The sequence below is a fragment of the Cydia pomonella genome, chromosome 19 (genome assembly GCF_033807575.1).
Source record: "Cydia pomonella isolate Wapato2018A chromosome 19, ilCydPomo1, whole genome shotgun sequence".
Classification (NCBI taxonomy): Eukaryota; Metazoa; Arthropoda; class Insecta; order Lepidoptera; family Tortricidae; genus Cydia; species Cydia pomonella.
This window is the reverse complement of record NC_084721.1, coordinates 10147048-10167171: the sequence shown is the minus strand read 5'-3', so window position 1 is coordinate 10167171 and position 20124 is coordinate 10147048. Positions and strand designations below refer to the sequence as shown.

General features: G+C 39.1%; 2 protein-coding genes across 2 annotated transcripts; one reads left to right on the top strand and one right to left on the bottom strand.

The window, feature by feature from the left end:
- Positions 1 to 4545: 4545 nt before the first annotated feature.
- On the bottom strand, positions 4546 to 14378 carry LOC133528611 (protein hairless). Its single transcript, XM_061866057.1, has 3 exons — positions 13568 to 14378; positions 9629 to 11011; positions 4546 to 8011 (listed from the first exon to the last, which is right to left on the bottom strand). Exons 1-3 carry the CDS (start codon positions 13740 to 13742, stop codon positions 7983 to 7985), a joined length of 1587 nt encoding a protein of 528 aa, XP_061722041.1. The 5' UTR covers positions 13743 to 14378; the 3' UTR covers positions 4546 to 7982.
- Positions 14379 to 14634: 256 nt separating this feature from the next.
- On the top strand, positions 14635 to 17714 carry LOC133528612 (eukaryotic initiation factor 4A-III). Its single transcript, XM_061866058.1, has 5 exons — positions 14635 to 14942; positions 15034 to 15369; positions 15475 to 15697; positions 16639 to 16893; positions 17282 to 17714. The coding sequence occupies exons 1-5, from the start codon at positions 14792 to 14794 to the stop codon at positions 17532 to 17534; spliced, it is 1218 nt and encodes a 405-aa protein (XP_061722042.1). The 5' UTR covers positions 14635 to 14791; the 3' UTR covers positions 17535 to 17714.
- Positions 17715 to 20124: the final 2410 nt, after the last annotated feature.

The window sequence follows — 20124 nt, the reverse complement described above, 5'->3', positions numbered from 1 at the left end:
AGCGTAGCGTATGAATAAGAATAATAATAAATAAATAAATAATAAATTACCAATAAAACACTAACAGAATATGTCAGGGTTCTCCGCACTAGGCTACGCCTGTATCGCGGGGAACCAGTTACAGTTAAAATTATTGAACTAAGTTACACAATAAAGTAAGTATTGAGATAACAAACTTAAAATGAATTAGTTATAGTAAGAAAAAAAAAGCGGCCAAGTGCGAGTCGGACTCGCCCATGAAGGGTTCCTTTATGACGTATTAAAAAAAAACTACTTACTAGATCTCGTTCAACATTTTACCACTTTGGTAGTCTCTCGCGCAAACTATTCAGTTTAGAAAAAAATGATATTAAAAACCTAAATATCATTTTTGAAGACCTATCCATAGATTGGACCAACCCATACGTGTGGGGTACGTATGGGTTTGACGAAAAAAAAAATTTTTTTTAATTTTATGACGTATTAAAAAAAACTACTCACTAGATCTCGTTCAAACCAATTTTCGTTGGAAATTTGCATTGTAATGTATATCATATATTATTTTTAGATTTTTCATTCTGTTATTTTAGAAGTTACAGGGGGGGGGGGGGGCACACTTTTTTTTCACTTTGGAAGGTTCTCTCGCGCAAACTATTCAGTTTAGAAAAAAATGATATTAGAAACCTTAATATCATTTTTGAAGACCTATCCATAGATACCCCACATGTATGGGTATGAGGAAAAAAAAGATTTTTTTTAAATTTCATGACGTATTAAAAAAAAACTACTTACTAGATCTCGTTCAAACCAATTTTCGGTGGAAGTTTACATGGCAATGTATATCATATATTTTTTTTAGATTTTTCATTCTGTTATTTTAGAAGTTACGGGGGGGGGGGGGGGGGGACACATTTTACCACTTTGGAAGTGTCTCTCGCGCAAACTATTCATTTTAGAAAAAAATGATATTAGAAACCTCAATATCATTTTTGAAGACCTATCCATAGATACCCCACATGTATGGGATGAGGAAAAAAAAGATTTTTTTTAAATTTCATGACGTATTAAAAAAAAACTACTTACTAGATCTCGTTCAAACCAATTTTCGGTGGAAGTTTACATGGCAATGTATATCATATTTTTTTTTTAGATTTTTCATTCTGTTATTTTAGAAGTTACGGGGGGAGGGACACACATTTTACCACTTTGGAAGTGTCTCTCGCGCAAACTATTCATTTTAGAAAAAAATGATATTAGAAACCTCAATATCATTTTTGAAGACCTATCCATAGATACCCCACACGTATGGGTTTGATGAAAAAAGATTTTTTGAGTTTCAGTTCTAAGTATGGGGAACCCCCAAAATTTATTGTTTTTTTTCTATTTTTGTGTGAAAATCTTAATGCGGTTCATAGAATACATCCACTTACTAAGTTTGAATAGTACAGCTCTTATAGTTTCGGAAAAAAGTGGCTGTGACAGAATCGGACAGACAGACGGACATGACGAATCTATAAGGGTTCCGTTTTTTGCCATTTGGCTACGGAACCCTAAAAACCTGTAAGGTATGAAAACTAAAGTATTTTAGCTAAAATATCTTCTCTCTCGGCATAAGTAAGTGAATGTAAGAATTTAAACAAGAGTTTCTTAGCTTCTACGATGGTGCAGTCTTTATTAAGGTTACAGTGTTTAAGCAAAGCGTTGTAGACACTCGGATTCGTTCCCCAAAACGTTTGCCAAAGGCGGAACGGACTTCTAGAATTGGTAAGTTAAGGGTGCGTTTGTTGATTAATGAAATAGTACCTGGGCGACCGAGCTTTGCTCGGTTATAACTATTTATTGTAATATGGTGGTGTATCTAAATTAAACTTGTCTAAAACAATAAAAATTAAAAAATTATATATAAACTTGAACATTTAATCACCGGGCGAGATTCGAACCCGTAACACTCATTTCTAGCCGTCCATGTCTTAATCCGCTGGACCAGACGGACAGTGGCCGGTAACACGAAATTAGCGACCATATTCTGCGTCGAAAGAAAACGCATGAAAACTCGAAAACACGCGTTTTCCCAAACATAAGACTAATCTAGATCGATTGTATACCCCCAAAAACCCCCATATACCAAATTTCAGCGAAATCGTTAGAGCCGTTTCCGAGATCACAGAAATATATATATATATACAAGAATTGCTCGTTTAAAGGTATAAGATAGCAAGTATATAGCAAGGTAACAATTTTGACAGTTTGACAAAAATAGATCAATGGTTGGAAATTTTTTAAGCATCACTTTTCACTTTTAAAACAGAGCGTTGAGCCCTTTCAATTTCCAGCATAGATGTCTTTGCCGCACTTCCCCAAACTGTGATGCAGTAGCCAATAACCGACTGACAAAGCGCGGTGAAAACTGGGTGAAAACTAAATTAAGAACAGGATCCTCGGCAACGTTCCGGAGCTTTTTAAAAATAAATATGGATTTTCTTATTCTAGCAGAGAGTTTGTGAATGTGGTTTTTGAAGTTCAATTTTTCGTCTACTTAAAGACCAAGATATTTTATTACGTCAGTATTCTGTATGGATTCACAGTTACAGGAGTTATGAACACCCTGTCGACGGCGGGCGGTGCGGTGATAGAAAGTAGCCGTGGGCATCATGTCAAACAATTCTTCAGAGCACAGCCCATTGTACAAGCGGTAGAACACACATAAGGAGGTAACGTCTCTTCTTAGACTTAAAGGTTCAATACCGCTTGTGAGTTTGGGATCGTCGACGATTCGTACAGCACGTCTTTGGACTGAGTCGAAGGGCCCAAGCTGGCATCCAGGTGCTCCTGCCCAAAGGTGACAGCATTACTCCATATAGGGTCTGACTTGCGAATTATAAAGCAGCAGTCTTTGCCCTGGAGTAAAGTATCTATACTTAGTATAAATACTAAGTTTATTCCTCATAGTCATAACAGCACTCGTGCTTTATAATCGCTAAAACGATACTCCGATTAATGGCTACCAACCTAACAAAACCAAATTAATACACTTTCAAACTAAGTACATTACTGCCAACTTACAAAATATTAATTAGGTTCTATAGTATAAACAATTGCTTCATAAGTCAGAAACGCGCATGTGACATCTGAATATAGCAACATCCATAGCCTACGAAGACCGCTTGTCACAATCGAGAAAAATCTGTCCAAAAATTTAATTTAGCCAGGAACAAATGGTAGCCGGGGCGAGGCAAAGGTATGCTCGTATCTTCGCTGTATACTTTTGGCTTGTTTACCTATATGATTCTACTAGTTTAACCTAATCAAATACCGGGAAATTATTTCCCACTTCATTCTAATTTACGAAATATTTTTTATCTTTTTAATGGCAGCACTCAGCGATACCAACCATACAGATTTAAAATCTTAGTAACAATTTGAATTTGAAAAATGGCAACACTTTTGTAATGGCCGCCATTTGTGACCATACGTCAAAGTCAATGTCAGTTGTTGTGATTTTTTTGCAATAACAACAGTTTTTTTTAGTGTTTTGAGGTTAAGTGCAAAAAAAAAATCTGGTAAGTGCATACACTGACTACTATCATAAACTAAACTTATTTTTCCTGTGTTTTGCTTTAAAACAATTGTGATAACGATATGATTTAGCCAAGATTTTAAGGTTTTAGTAAGTGGGAAATTATTTCCCATTGTCTGTTCCTGAACTAACGATTTTAAAAAAAAAATGTAGGTTTTATCAAGTGGGAAATTATTTCCCAATGTTTGTTCTCCACCTACTTTTCATACTATTTCATCTGAAGAAGCACTGTAATATTTTTAGATGATAAGCTGATTGCATTGATCATTTCGCATTGTTTAATTAATACTATTCCAAAGATTTTCTTCCAAAGTTCTTGTAATAAGATAATAAATAAATAATAATAATAATCTTTCATTTGTATTCCCAACTTCTTGTAATAAGATAATAAATCCTTCATTTTAGGCCTGCATGTAATTTTTTTTTACTGTTACTAAAAATCATACTTGAATTCCAAGCAAAGCCGGGGGGAGCTACTAACTTGTAAAAAGTTTGTAACCGTATCGGACAATGGGAAATTATTTCCCACTTCATTCAAAATTTTGCTATTCCGTAACGGATAACGGGAAATTATTTCCCACCGCAAAACCCCCCTTTCCCCCCCACTTAATTTTTTTAAATATATTTTTTCGTAATCTACGCAACCAAATTACCTAAAAACCATTCTTAGTTTTCAAAAATCTCATAATAAGTGGTCCGTTTGATTAAGGGTTAAAATATTATTTAGTTGACTCGTAGAATAAGTATTGTATGCAACGTTGTATAAGTAGGTCAAAAATGCTCGTGACGTATGCCCGTAACCCACGCGACACGCCTTTTTGACCCTTCTTATACAATGGTTGCATAAAATACTATTATCTACAGCCTACCAACAGACATTAACTATTGCAGAGGCGGGGCGTAAACATCTGCGTTGGGCAAGTCGGTTACTCTCTATTTTATTGAGGCCTAAAGGAACCCATATCATATGTGAATAAAATAAACAAACATTTTGTAAAAGTTATATTTATTCGAGTACATAACTACACCTTAATATAAATGGATAATAACTATTTTCCGCATTATAAATATGATTTAATGTGGTTTTAAGACACCAACATACTCGCTTTCTTTATATCCGAAAAGCGCTATCACATGCTTCGAAGAATCGTTTACATCGAACAATATTTGAATATGTTTTATACGGCAGTTTCACAATGTCGTGTATAAGAGGAACCTGTTTATTTTTCACATATAAAAGAAGAATATTAAATGGCACTCTGATGTACTTTCCGCTTTCTTGGGTTGACCCTGATCTAATTGAAACTTAGCTCAAACAGCTAATGCTTCGAAATAATAATAAAAACTTTACAAATATAAAATGAAGAAGTTAAAGTGTTTCGTAAAGCTCAGAAGTTCACTGAACTTCCACCCGAAGTGGGTAGAATAAAACCAATTTTAATAAAATGACCGCCCTCTAATCGGCGCATCTAGACGTGAGCGCTAAAACCTTGGAGACCTAATCACAATTTTAAATTAGGTTTACTGTAAGATGATAAGGGTTATCCCGATAAAGACAATGATATTAAATAACTATAGATAGGTTATACTCATAGCTCATACATAAGGAGCACAAAAAATACTTCCATAGTTATTTTAATGCCTACGAACTAATTATTCTTTTTGATTAATTTTCACATTCCGTTCATCTTTTTCATACTCGTTGCTAAGCATGAGCTTGTCTCTTTCTCTCTCGGTGAGTGGGAGCTCTTTAGCACGTGTACATTTCTCGCTTGCCCAAGTGTGACTAAAGGTAACTTGTACAATTCGTTACAAGGTAAGCGCTTCAATTTTGGAACGCATATAACCTATCATATCTTGAGTTATAATAAATCATTGGACAAAGACCGATTTTTTAAATCTACAATCACTCTTAGGCTAGGTACGCACTTAGCGACTGGCCGCGGGTTGCGGTTCCACTTGCGACCAGCCGGATAGTGCATACAGCGACCGCGCGGTCGAGTCGACTCGACCATTTCCAAGATGGACGTCGAAGAGGCTGTCGGTATTCATTATATTTACGCGCGTTACATAAAGAAAAAGAAACGAAGACAGATTCTGGGTGCATCCATTTTTGTTAACACGAGATGAGACCAAACATTTCGGAATTTTCTTCGATGAGCTCAAAAAGTACGACGATAAGTTTTTCAAATTTACAAGAATGAGTCAAATCTTTTGAAGGACTTTTAAGAATTTTGAAAACCAGTATAAGAGCGTGGACGCGTGTGCTTTCGATGCCGACCGGCCGCAAACTGGCAACCGCAGTGAAACCGCGTAGTTCGTACAGCGACCGTCCGGCTACCCGTCTGAGGAGCCGCAGCGCTGCGAGCGACCGGAGCGGTTGGACGGCAGCCGCAATTTAATGCCTATAGAGGATACGGTTACATACAATTTTGGGCTTCCGGTTAGCCGTGCGGTCAGCCGCTAAGTGCGTACCTAGCCTTAGTTATACTATAACTGTAAGGTTAGGCTACTTTTATCTAGACCTCAACATGGATGAAGACTGGAAGTATAGGTCAGGTTTACGCAAACCACAGTAAAGGGGGTAGGACGAGAATTGGCAATAATAAATAAAAAAGATGGATGCAACTTTGAACTATTGACTATGTAGTTGAGTTATAAAATTGGTTGATGGGTAATTGATCATATCTTATTAAATAGTATTACTGTTTGATGGAATGCATAAACCTAAGAAAATACATAAACTATTGGAAAACGACACAGTTCACTCTCACACAAGACATTGACTTGAAGTAGTTTCCTAACTGTACTCAGAATTAATTGAGCAGGATCTATTACAGCTACTTTTACACTAAATCAACTTTGATGGGCGACAATACCATTGTTACAGTAGGCCTCCGATTACACAACTATTTTATACAATTCCATTAATGAATATTATTACATCAGAAGTCAGTCCGTTACCGTCCTTTAACTGTCCTTATAAATACATACATAACCCCATATTTCAACTAAATTGCAGTAAAATACTACTTCTACGTTTTAATCTCAAAGCGTGCCGACGGCCGCTAGCAGAGCAATTCTGTGCGCGAATGAGGACATGTTCACACTAGGCTGGTATAGAATACCATAGTACATGAGTGATACACTATTAATAAATAGTGTATCACTCACGATCGCTCACAGCTCACGGTGAGCCATCAGTCACTAAACACCATCCAATGCAAACGAAATGTTCATACTAAACTTATATAGTATATAATTAGATTAGAGTGATTAATTATCACACAGCAGGAAGTATGCCTCTGGCTGTGAGCGTAATGTGAACATGAGCCACGCACAGAACAACGAGCCGCGCAGCCCGCGACCTACTGAGAGCACTCACATACACCGAGCACACACCACCAACCGTCCTCGTAATAATTATAAAATACTCATTAAAGAAATACTGTACAAATACAATAATTATTTGAAGGTAATAAAACTCTTACGGATAAATCATAAGCGGTTAATGCTCTGATAAAATCTACGCCCAGACTTCCATCAATAATACACCATTCACAAATTATATACAATGTCGCTTATTTTTAATATACATGTTAGATAAACACACATCCAAATTTGATCCCAAAACTGTAGTCTTTACCTCATTTTACTTTCTAAATTAAATAATGAGATCGAACATAAACATTATGGAATTTTAAGTAAGGAGCGGGTAATTTAGGTCGTGTGAATAGATCCGCGGAGCCCGCTCTCAGCGCGCCGAGTGCGGCGGGGCGCTTGGAAATTAATAGGATTTTGCGATATTTTACTTCTCTTAAATGTTTATTAGTAGTTTCTTTGAAAAGGCACTGATCGTCAATAATGATTTAGTGTTATTTGTTCATTAGATCGTCTTAGCATTCTACTCTAAAATAATAGCCAATATTAAAATATTCAACTCGGAGTACAATATTTTGTATGAAAATACTCATGTGACTCTGCATACGTACATCTATATTAAAAATATAATATTATTCCGTGTAAAATACAGGATTTGTAAATAGATTTCCAGACAAACAAGTTTGCGGAAAACCACAATTATACAAAAATATTTTTTGCCCATGTGCAAAAAGTGCATAATATCGTTATTTAAATTTAATCGCTTCCGAGCGTTTATAGGCTATTGGATTAGGTGGGATGTACTTTTTGGACTTCCAATACTCTCCAACTGATAGTGACCATGGAATGTTAATGGGACAACGTTGTCGACATTTCACCACAAGTTTACTGTTCGAACTTGTTCTTTAATGTATAGCATAAAATATAAAAAGATATTGCATAATCATATGCCACTTTAAATAAGCTAAAAGTCTTTGATTGCGTTTGTAATACATGTACAATAGTAATGTTCAGAGCGCACCGAACCGAGCAGCGCCCGCGCCTCTCAGTGCTTTGACAGGTTCAGTGGCAAATCTGAAAAAAAAGGCAAAATATAGTAATAAAAACTAACTGCAGTACTGCAGTAAAATGAATCAAAATAGGGAAGAGTGGTATTCTATGCTGAGTTGTGGGAATACGAGATAGATCCTTTTTTTAGGTCGCTGAACTTGTAGTTCTAGGCTAGCTAGATAGGGAAGGGCTACCTAGTTGGATACTAAGTTCTGTTACGCGATTTGCAACCTCTTTATTTCCGTTAAAACAAATGCTACCGAAAAAATAAAAAATGACATAATGTGGTGGATTTGTGAGCTATAATTATATACCACACATAACGCTTATCTCGTCGTATCTATAATGAAAGAGAATCGTATCGCAGTAATTGCGTTGCACAAATGTGGGCACCCGTCAAACATGATTTTGAAGTTGCTTGAAAACCTAAAAATCAACAAACAATTTGTTTATCGCACAATTAATAGATACAATAGTACTCAGAGCTTCGATGACCGCAAGAGGTCTGGAAGACCACGCACCGTTCAGACCGCAGCTCTAATAAAGGCAGTGAAGGCGAGAATTGCAAGAAACCCCGTCCGGAAGCAAAAGCTGTTGACAATACAGATGTCTGTGAAGAGAAGCTCCCTAAAAAAAGTTATCAATGAAGACCTTGGACTACACGCTTACCGCAGACAAAAAGGTCATTTGCTTAATGGACGATTAAAGACTATGAGGCTAGAGAGGAGTCGCGTGCTATTGAAGCGGTACGCACAAAATGGCCACCGAAAAATTTACAGATGAAAAAAAAATTACCATTGAAGAATGTTGTAACCGCCAGAATGACAGTGTATGCAAAAAACAGTCAAGAGGCGATTGCGGCTGTTCCGAGAATGCAACGAGGCCATCATCCCTCTTATGTGATGATTTGGCTGGGTATGTCATACTCAGGGCTGACACAGGTTCATTTCTGTGAAAAAGGTGTGAAAACTGGGGCCAAAGTTTACCAGGAAACCATTCTCGAACCAATAGTGAAGCCCTTAAGACACACCCTATTTCAAAACCAGCCATGGGTCTTTTAACAGGACTCAGCTCCTGCCCATAAGGCAAAAACAACTTAAGCCTGGTTTTGAAGGAATAAAATTGACTTTATTGCCCACGAAAACTGGCCGTCCTCCAGCCCGGACCTTAATCCCCTGAATTATGCCATATGGCAGGTTATTGAGGAGAAAGCGTGTGCTAAACCCCACACAAATCTTGACTCCCTAAAGCGGGCCATAGTTAAGACAGTGACGGAATTAGACATGACAATCGTGCGTGCCGCTATTGATGACTGGCCTCGTCGTTTGAGGGCCTGTGTGTTTCAAGGCCAGAGGAGGCCATTTTGAATGATATTGTCATATGTAATTCCTGATTTTGTGTACTTCATTTTAATATATAGTTTATTCAACTTTCGTTCGTATATTTTATGTACATAAAGATTATTGCAGTAACAGAATTTAGTAACCAACTAGGTAGACTAATCCCGGAAAATGGTAAATGGTTGTCAAGTCAATGTCAGTAAAATGCATTAAAATAAACCACATTGCCAAAATGTAAAAATAAAAGTTTTAAATTATTTAATCATCTAATTGTCTAATTGTTTTGAGTATCTGTCCTCACCTGACGTAGGTTCTTCTTTAGGTATGTGGTCATTGATGAGCGGGTGCGCCAGCGGCGCCCAGGGCCCGGGCGGGACCGGCACCCCGTAGTGCATCCACAGCGGGGCCTGCGGCGCACGGTACCCCACGGCCGGCGCCACGCCGCCGTACCCGTACCCGTACACGTACTGCAGGTCGCGCCAGTCCTCGCGCCGGTACGCCGCGCCCGCCCACTGCCGCCCGGCCGCGTACGGCGACACGGGCGGCGCGTACGGCGCGTGGCGGTACCGCGCCAGCTCCGGCGGCGTCGGCGAGTCCCGCGGCGCGCCCGGCGTCGGCGAGCCCAGCGTTAGTGCCGAGTAGCGGTAGCGGTAGTTGTCGGGGCTCGGGCTCAGGTCCGGCGAGTGCACGCTCGACGGCGACTCCGTCTTCAACGAGGGCGGGTACGAGTGCGGCGAGCGCCGCGCCGGCGACGGGGCGGGGCTCTCGTCCGGCATGGACAACAGCGAGTGGATGCTGTAGCTGCTCACGTTCTTGCTGACGGGCTCCTTGCGGGCGGTGCCGTTGGTGCGGGTGGCGGGCGGCGTGTCGGGGGGCGCGGCGGCGCGCGCGGGCGCGTGGCTGGGCCCGGGGCCCGGCGACGGCGGGTATGACGCGGTGCTCAGCGCCGGCACGGTCTTGGCTCGCCTTTTCGTGCCCTGGTCCTCTAAACTGACGCGCTCGAGTTCGCGTAGAATGCGCTTGCGCGGCGATACCATCATGTGCTCCTGGCGACAAGAAGCCAGCTTGGCGTTGACGGGCGCCGGCAGCGCCGCGATGCGTTCGCGCAGCTTGTCTATCGTACGGGCGAGCACCTTAGGCCTGATCGCTGGTTTCGTCTTTTTATACACCCTTAACTTATGATACTGATATGGTTTTTTGAGTTTCATGTGGTAATATTTTTCTCGGTCGCAATCCGTCCGCCGCTCGTCGGCCGACTTGGCGGCGGAGTCGGACGCGCCGTCGACGGCGTCGCGGCCAGGGGATACGGCACCGTTCCGACAGAGCCCGTTGCGTGGCTCCAGCTGCGTCGCGTCGTAGGGCCGGCGACGCTTCGCTCGAGCGCCGACGCGGATCGCCTGCGCGGTGAGCGCCGCGGGCCGGCAATAGTACATGGCTAGCTCTTTGGAGAGGTTGCGGCGCGGGGCGGGCTGCTTCCAGCAGTGGTCGCGCTGCCAGGGCGAGGAATGGATGGAGGAGTTGTCGTCGGAGACGCTGAGCGAGGCGGTGGGGCCGGGCGCGGGCGGCGTGGGCGGCGTGTGCGGCGCGGCGGGCGGCCAGAACGTCTTGCGCGGCACCGACACCCAGCCCGCGCGCTCGCCCGCGCGCGCGCACCCGCGCACCAGCTCCAAGATGAACTTGCCATCTGAAATATCACACATAACCATTAAGATCCATGGTTCCAATACACTAAAGGGAGTCAACTAAAATATACTTAACAGGGGTCTATTATTAATTTTCATGTTCCTGATGGTATAGTTGAGTTAATAAAAGGTAAATAATATTAAGTCTAAAATACAATATCACCGAGGAAGCATACTTATTTAGATGACAATATAATCAGACAAATTTAATATGAAATGATGTTAAAGATCCAAAGCAGAGGTGTTAGTAGAAGAACATCATTAACGTGCTCTTATTCTTGTCAACATTATTACCTATTTACTATACACAATACAGTGGTAATGTATTTATGGTCTGGTCTATTTTTATATTAACTGTAAATGCTATTAATAATTTAGTTTGGGGCAGTAAGGATGAATTTTCTACTTGGGTATATTGATTGATGATATAACTTTCTCACCTATCCCCAGTGGTAACAACTGAGATAAATAATTCCTAGTAGTTACCACTAACACACTGTGGTGGTGACTTGTAGGAATTTTTATTCTCAATTGTTGCTACAACACATATTTTAATGTTCAATACTGATAAAAATATGGGTGGGTTATTTCTTCCATCAACAGCTGATTCAGTAAAGTTTTCTAATAAGTTTATTGGTACAAGCATCAAATAATTCTACACATATCTGTTTAACAATATAGCCAGCCACAGCAAAAAATTAAGAGGTATATTCTTCTTCAGTTAGTCCCTCAATACTGAGGATCGTGGCATCATGTCCTTCTGTTGAAGACCAGATTCCTCCATAGGCTTTTATTCCTCGCCAAGCGCATGGCCTCATGCACTTTTAATTGCATAGGTGCAGTGATTGGAGCACACCATCTGGTAGGGGGAGGGCCCTGAGGTCTGGTACCTTCAACTTTGCCCGTCACAATAACTCTCTTTATTAGGACGGGCAAAGTTGAAGGTCCACACAGAGCGAGCATACGCGCGAGGCAATTTCCTCGCGTACAAAACGGCCAGTGTAGACATGCCTCAGTAAAGGTGGTGCTCGCACGAGTATAGCGCACGCGCCGCCTCGGCCGAGCCACGTCTACATTGGCCGTTTTGTGCGAAAGGAAATTACCTCACGCGTATGCTCGCACTGTGTGGGTCCGCCTAATGACATGTAAATTTTGTGTTTATGCATAAAAAATCTAAATCTGAATCTGCACAACCATATTTTAATGAATAGTATTTACATTTGAAGGAACCTTTGTGTGTTTTAATAGACAGATTTATATTTATAGAGTAAGGAAAGATGAGACAGTTGCAAGCAAGAGACATTGAAACCAACTATAAAAAGCAGCTTGGCAACTCCCTATTTCTTTGTATACAAATACAGTCACTCTATGACTCAATAACCAGTCCCTAATTGAGCCCTTATATTATATAAAGGAATATGAATCTGAATAAAAATAACTTCAAAATTGGTGGGCTCAATATTTGTAGAAAATTAATCAAATATTGAAAACCTTGATTATGTTACACTAAGATTATATTGTTCCATTAATTAAGTATAACATAATTATGTTACACTCAATTGATGTAAACAACAGATGGTAGTTTTTTCTACATAGCACTACAAAATATACATGCTATGATAAATACTAAATGGTACTCCTAGAAATAAGTCACCATTAAAACCTTGTTTATTATATCTTTGTTCTGTTGCTAATGCACTTGTTTATTTGTAGGTAGATAACTAATTGTCAGTAGGTTTGTCCAAATATCATATCAAATAACACTTGCCTTAAATGTTTGTAGAATGTGCTGTTGTCAGTTGTTGAGTCAATAGGATCAAGTTAGAGAGGCTTATTATGACACATTCCTTATATGACTAACATGTGGATGCAGCAACAAATAAATAATTAAGGATATTTACAATATTAAATAAGATTTCACACTAAACTAACTACATATAGAAACAAGCATTGATGTATTAAAAGTATGGTCAGAACAAATAATTGTACCTAATTATGAATCTAAAAATGCATTTTTAAATCAAGTTATTCCTCAATTGTTAAAAAGCTTAAAAAGAGAATATCTATCTTTTTTATCATTCTAATTGCTTATAAATCACATAGAAATAGGAAAAGGTATGTTATGTTGTAATCTATGTTTATGTATTCTTAAAACAGCTGACACTTCCTTAACAAGGTACATCACTAAATTAATGACCTACTATTAAAATCAATATACTAAGTTGGAAATTACTTTATTTTGGTAAGTTCAATTCCAGTTATTTTGGTTGTTTTCTTTCTGGACTAATCATAACAAATGTATGTCTATCAAGCTGTAATCTAAATGAATTTGTTTCTGCTAGGCTGCCCATGGCTTCTTATGAAACACACAACAATAGTGCAGAGGTAGTGCACAGACAATTGGCAACCACTCGGTCAAACGTGCCTGTGCATGATTATCAGAGCATGAATGACTTTCTAGTTTTCCTTAAGTAGCTGACTGAAGTACATAACAAGGCAAATAACAAGTTAATTTGCAATGACCCATCAGCTGTTTAAATTAGTGACCCTCTACTGACCTTTGAAGAACTTGAGTCGGCCGCCCGAGCCCGAGTGCGCCGAGGTGGCGACGGGACTCTCCTCGCTCGCTGTCTTGCTACTGCTGTTCCCGTTTACGCCATGTCTTCTGTCTACTTCTTCTGTCATTTTGGAACATGTTGTCAGAGTTGTGTTCGTTGCTTCCTGTATATGCATTTCATTTCTGACCGCTCATGCGACACACGAGCGACTCTCTAGTCCGAACGCACTCGCCATATCGAACCGAACGTCGGGATCCGCGGCTCGCAGAGCGCCAGGCGCGGGCTAGGCACGACATTCAACACTGTCGACACAGTCCTCATCCTACTACGCTCGACTGCTGATTAAGACCTACTAAACATTTGTATAAACACATTTCTTTCCGACACGGTGACTACTAAATTAAACCAGTACTCGGACCACTTCGTTATTGACGGCACTCGCGAGTAAAACACTGCTTAAATTAATACTAAATAAATCACGACACCAGTTTATCAATCCGACCATCGAGCTCACGCTACAAATCGACAAAAGCTGCTCGTTTTTCAGTAGTTCATTCACACCCAGCATCCATTTTGATTCGTTCAAATATGATCGGTCTTTTTGCCTACAACCACAAATCAGAAATCAGAATGCGTTGTTATTTACGTTTAGATATTGATGCGTTGGTCTCTAATTCGTCAATGTTCACTTGCTTCGGATTAATTATTGAAGTATCTAATCTGTACTTTAAATTTGAAACCCTTCCGAAATATTTAAAGGACAAATAATAATGTTTTAGTTGTTAAACCGGAGTAAAGCCATTTGCAAATTCAATCTTTATAGGAATAATAAAACGCAAAGAAGTCATTATTTTATTGGTTTTAAATTTTAGGACATACAATCAAATAAATAAGGTATCTTAATATTTAAAACATTAGTACCATATATTATGACAGATAAATCATTATAACATTAATTAAATATTGTGATTATAATTTCAGTATTTAAGTATGTGTTCCAACCGTTCCAATTTCTGCTTAAAACGCTCGGACGTCAGTTTTCTGCTTAATGGCAACATTTCATAGTAGGGCCGGCCGCCATGTTGATTGTTGAAACAAATGTGACGACTGTACGCTGTTTGAAGTGCATTTTTCTCACATTTCTGGTTGAATTTCCTAAACTAAACGTGTACAAGAGAACGTAAACGAGGCTTTTCTTATTAATCACGTTAACGTCTTCTCAAAATGACGGCGTCAGAGGCTTCATACAATCGAAAAATCATATCTGAAGATTTATCAAATGTTGAATTCGACACAAGCGAAGATGTGGAAGTTATTCCTACATTTGACTCCATGGGCCTTCGGGATGAATTGCTGAGAGGAATATATACTTATGGTAACCATGTCTCCTTATATATTCAAGTTTAAGCATTAACTTGCAATTTGTATCGTGAATTGTATTATGTAGTCAAACTTTCTAATTCCAGGATTCGAAAAGCCTTCCGCTATTCAACAGAGAAGTATTCAGCCGATTGTAAAAGGCAGAGATGTGATTGCTCAGGCTCAGTCAGGCACGGGTAAAACCGCCACATTTTCCATTTCCATCCTGCAGTCGTTGGACACGACTCTTCGTGAGACGCAGGTTTTGGTGTTATCGCCAACTCGCGAGTTGGCTACACAGATTCAAAAGGTTATCCTGGCTTTGGGAGATTTCATGAATGTCCAGTGCCATGCTTGCATTGGAGGCACCAATCTTGGTGAAGACATTAGGAAGCTGGATTATGGTCAGCATGTGGTTTCTGGAACTCCTGGCAGAGTTTTTGGTAAGGAAATAACTTCTAAAATAACACATGTATCAACTATAATCAACCCCATTTTAAACATACTGATACCATTTTTCTAGCTTATGTTATGCTGATTATTTACAGACATGATTAGAAGACGTGTACTCCGTACCAGAGCAATCAAGATGCTGGTCCTTGATGAAGCTGATGAGATGCTGAACAAGGGCTTCAAGGAGCAGATTTATGATGTCTACCGTTACCTGCCGCCTGCAACACAAGTTGTACTCATATCTGCTACTTTGCCCCATGAAATATTGGAAATGACTTCCAAGTTTATGACAGATCCCATTAGGATCTTAGTTAAACGGTAAGGATAAAGGGAAAATTAGGTTATTGTAATAAATTGCTCATACCACATGTAGGCAATCAGAATGATTTTGAAAATGGAATTTTCAGCTATAGAAACTAAAGTATACGTGAGCAATGAACTTTCTTTTCAGATAGTGTGATTTGGCTTAGTAGGGCAGTATACAAGTCATTATTCATCTGCAAGATCACTAAGGGCCACTTGTGCATTCCAGGGTTAGTTATTTCATAAACTTGCAGTTAACCATTTGTACAGGGTTAAACTGTTCTGTATAAATGGTGGTTTTAAACAATAAGTTAGACTGATGTTACTTAGTGATGTGATACAACTTTACAAACTTTGAACATAATATAACTGTATAACTGCTCGCCTATAATTACATAATAATAATTAGTTAGTGGCCCTTAGTTGATAATAGTATACTTTTAGGCAGTTACACACTGAGGGAGCATACACATGAGTAAATTGCCTCACGCATATGCTTGCTCTGTGTGGACCCGCCTATTAACACAGCAGGATTGCCAGCTGATATTCTGAAACTTTATTTATAAATTTGCCAACTTGTCTTATAAGGAAGAAAAACTAGTGAAAGTCACTGTATAGTAACGTCTTAGGCTATTAGCTCTAGAATGGCATTGGGGTATAGTTACCTTTTACCATACCTCTGCATAATTTCAAAGGGTTCATGGTGACAGTTCTGATGATGTCAATAGCCGGGTCCACACGCACGCGCCGCCTCGGCCGAGGCACGTCTACACTGGCCGTTTTGTGTGTGAGGAAATTGCCTTGTGCATATGCTCACTCTGTGTGAACCCGGCTATTGAAATAAAATCAAAATTCCAATTACAACATATGCCACTTGAAGAGTTATTCTATTTAAGTAGATTGTTTTGATCAGGGAGAGTGTCTCCAGTACCAAAGTGACTGTTTGCTATTTTCAGTGATGAATTGACACTTGAAGGCATTAAGCAGTTCTTCGTGGCTGTGGAGCGTGAGGAGTGGAAGTTTGACACACTTTGTGACCTGTATGACACTTTGACCATTACACAAGCTGTGATATTCTGCAACACCAAGAGGAAGGTGGACTGGCTCACACAGAAAATGCAGGAAGCCAATTTCACAGTCAGCTCCATGCATGGTGATATGCCACAAAAAGAAAGAGATAATATTATGAAGGAGTTCAGATCAGGACAAAGGTATGTTCCATGTCATTTTTTACTTGTAAAGACTAACTGAAGAGTGATTTATTGGAACTAGAAACCAGGGTATCATGTAACATGTATATTTTTGTATACCTATGTGACAGTGAAATTCCTGGTTCTAGCTGTAGAAACCCAGTTCTGGGAGCATACACTCCGAGGTAGTGCTCACAAGGTCACCATACAATAATAATTTTTAATTCAAATTAAATGGTACACATTTCATTTGTTTTGGCTTGCATCATTGTGTCATGTAACTGAAAGGTACTGACACCATAACAATTAGAAATGTTGTCAATGATTACAGGCTTTTATTTAACTTGCAATGTTTGTTTGGGTCAAATCTTGCAAGTTAAATTATTAATACTTTTTTCGTGTTTTACAGTCGCGTGCTAATCACAACTGATGTATGGGCAAGAGGTATTGATGTCCAACAAGTATCTCTTGTGATCAACTATGACCTGCCCAACAACCGTGAGTTGTACATCCACAGAATTGGTCGTTCCGGCCGTTTTGGACGCAAGGGTGTTGCAATCAACTTCGTTAAATCAGATGATATCAGAATCCTGAGAGATATTGAGCAGTACTACTCCACACAGATTGATGAAATGCCAATGAATGTTGCTGACCTTATCTAAAATAATTTAATTGTATAAAGTTTAAATCTCCCCTTCTTTGAGACTATGTGAACAATAGGCACTACATAAGGTGGTAGAGTTCTGTTAACACCCTTTCTGCAAAATTGTGAGCTAAAATAAGCATCAAAATATTTTCTACACTTATCTTAATATGTAACACAATAAAAGTGAAGTGTAAAATCTTGTTTTATTTGTTCTATTTTATCAGCATAGGTACATTGTTCCCGTTTGTACAATGTTGCTCTGATGAATGAGCCAGGGCGATGGTATAAAAATCAATCACGCCGACTAGACAAAGTAAAATAAAAACAATATTTTTGGGACACCTACCCTACACTTAAATGGGGATGATTTTTAGGCAGGCTGTATCTCGTGAACCGTGATAGTTACAGTTGACATTTTCACAGATGATGTATTTCTGGACGGAACCCTTCTTGCGCAAATCCAACTCGCACTTGGCCGGTTTCTATTTTTTACAACACCAGTTCGTAAAGGTAATTTTTATTCTTCAAAAACTGATAACAATGTTGCATTTTATCCACAAGAGTAGCAAAGATGGAAATTTCGAGTTGTTTCCACATGCTGGTTGAATTGGCCTTTAAAATATTCACTATCTAGCTTTCTTTTGGATTTGATTTGTAAAACGAGCCCGATCAAGAGTCGTTTTCCATTTCATCAAATATCAGCATATCGTTAACAATATTTGTTGAAATATATAAAATAGTTCAAATGCAAAAATATCAAACATTGAATATTTTTGGCAATTTCAGACAAAGTATTTTTACATTTCAAATATTGTAGCCCGCAGGCCAGGCGCAAATTTTGACAGCCTTCTGGGCCAAAACTCGTATAGTGATAACGGCTATGTATGATGAACCCTCGTGGACGTCAGCTGCCGCTTCGTTGGTGGGTTGAGTGTTCCATATTATTTCCTAAGTAGGTACTTCATATTCAAAAAACCGGTCAAGAGCGAGTTCGTTTTACTCGCGCACCGAGGATTCCGTGCAAACTGAATTATCTCGTGTCACTATAAAGGCGAAAGACTTGAACAGAAGTACCAATACTAAATATAATTGTGTACAGCGCCATCTGTCGGCTGCGCGATGTAATGCACGTATGTTGGTTTTTAGGGTTCCATAGTCAAATGGCCATAAACGGAACCCTTATAGATTCGTCATGTCTGTCTGTCCGTTTATGTCACAGCCACTTTTTTCCGAAACTATAAGAGCTATACTGTTCAAACTTGGTAAGTAGATGTATTCTATGAACCGCATTAAGATTTTTACACAAAAATAGAAAAAAAAAACAAGTAATTTTGGGGGTTCCCCATACTTAGAACTGAAACTCAAAAAATCTTTTTTCATCAAACCCATACGTGTGGGGTATCTATGGATAGGTCTTTAAAAATGATATCGAGGTTTCTAATATTTTTTTTTTCTAAACAATAATTTGCGCGAGAGACACTTCCAAAGTGGTAAAATGTGTGTCCCCCCCCCCCCCGTAACTTCTAAAATAACAAAATGAAAAATCTAAAAAAAATATATGATATACATTGCCATGGAAACTTCTCTCCCCATTCATAATTTTTTGTCGGTAAACTTCGGAGATAAGGGGGGTATTTTTATCGACATATTGCTGTATAAATCAATTTTTTTCTGTATGAAAAAAATGTTTTGGAATGTACAAATTGAGCTCTTTCAAATGATACCCCACTTGACCTAGTCACTAGACTGAAATTTTGCCCCTTCTTTATTTTTTATAATATTTTTAATGTGGCTGGGTTAGTGTTTTTCATAACTATTTCAAATCGATAGCTTAAGTAGTTCTCGAGATATTTAGCGATGTGACAGACAGACAGACGGACGGACGGACATAGTCTCACCATAAGGGTTCCTTTTGTACCTTTTATGATATCCGTTCTCAAAATACATAGTTTTTAGGTAGAATTTGTATAAGTTTTGGATTTTTTAAATTAAGCAGATTTTGTCAGCGTAATTCAGGGTCTTTTATAGAAAAATTAACATAAAAAAATACAATGGGTACTTATACAGATTCCACCTACAAAATATGTATTTTGAGAACAGAGTTTTAGAGTCGTACTCGTAGATCCCTAAATTTTACTGAAAACTATAGCAAATTATACTAAACATGGCCAAACCTTAATACTTATTCTGTGACTATAGTCTGTTTCTGTTTTTTTTCTTCTATGAAGTACCTACTTAGGAAATAATAAGGAACACTCATGTTTCTTGATGCTTAGAAAATGTATGACATAATGGCATAGTATATACTTTACAAGTTTACAGTTAAAAAAAAAACAGACTAGTAGCTTTTTCGGTATCCTATTACTATAGGCCGAGGCGTTCGACAAGGTTGTGTATTGGCACCCACTCTCTTTGGAATATTCTTTTCTGTACTTACTCTTGAAGGTTGCTTTTGGAGACCATCTACAGGGCATTTAGCCGGGTCCACACAGAGCGAGCATACGCGCGTGGTAACTTCCTCACGCACAATACGGCCAGTGTAGACGTGCCTCGGCCGAGGCGGCGCACTTGAGCGAGGAAAACGCGCGCGACATACATATATATAT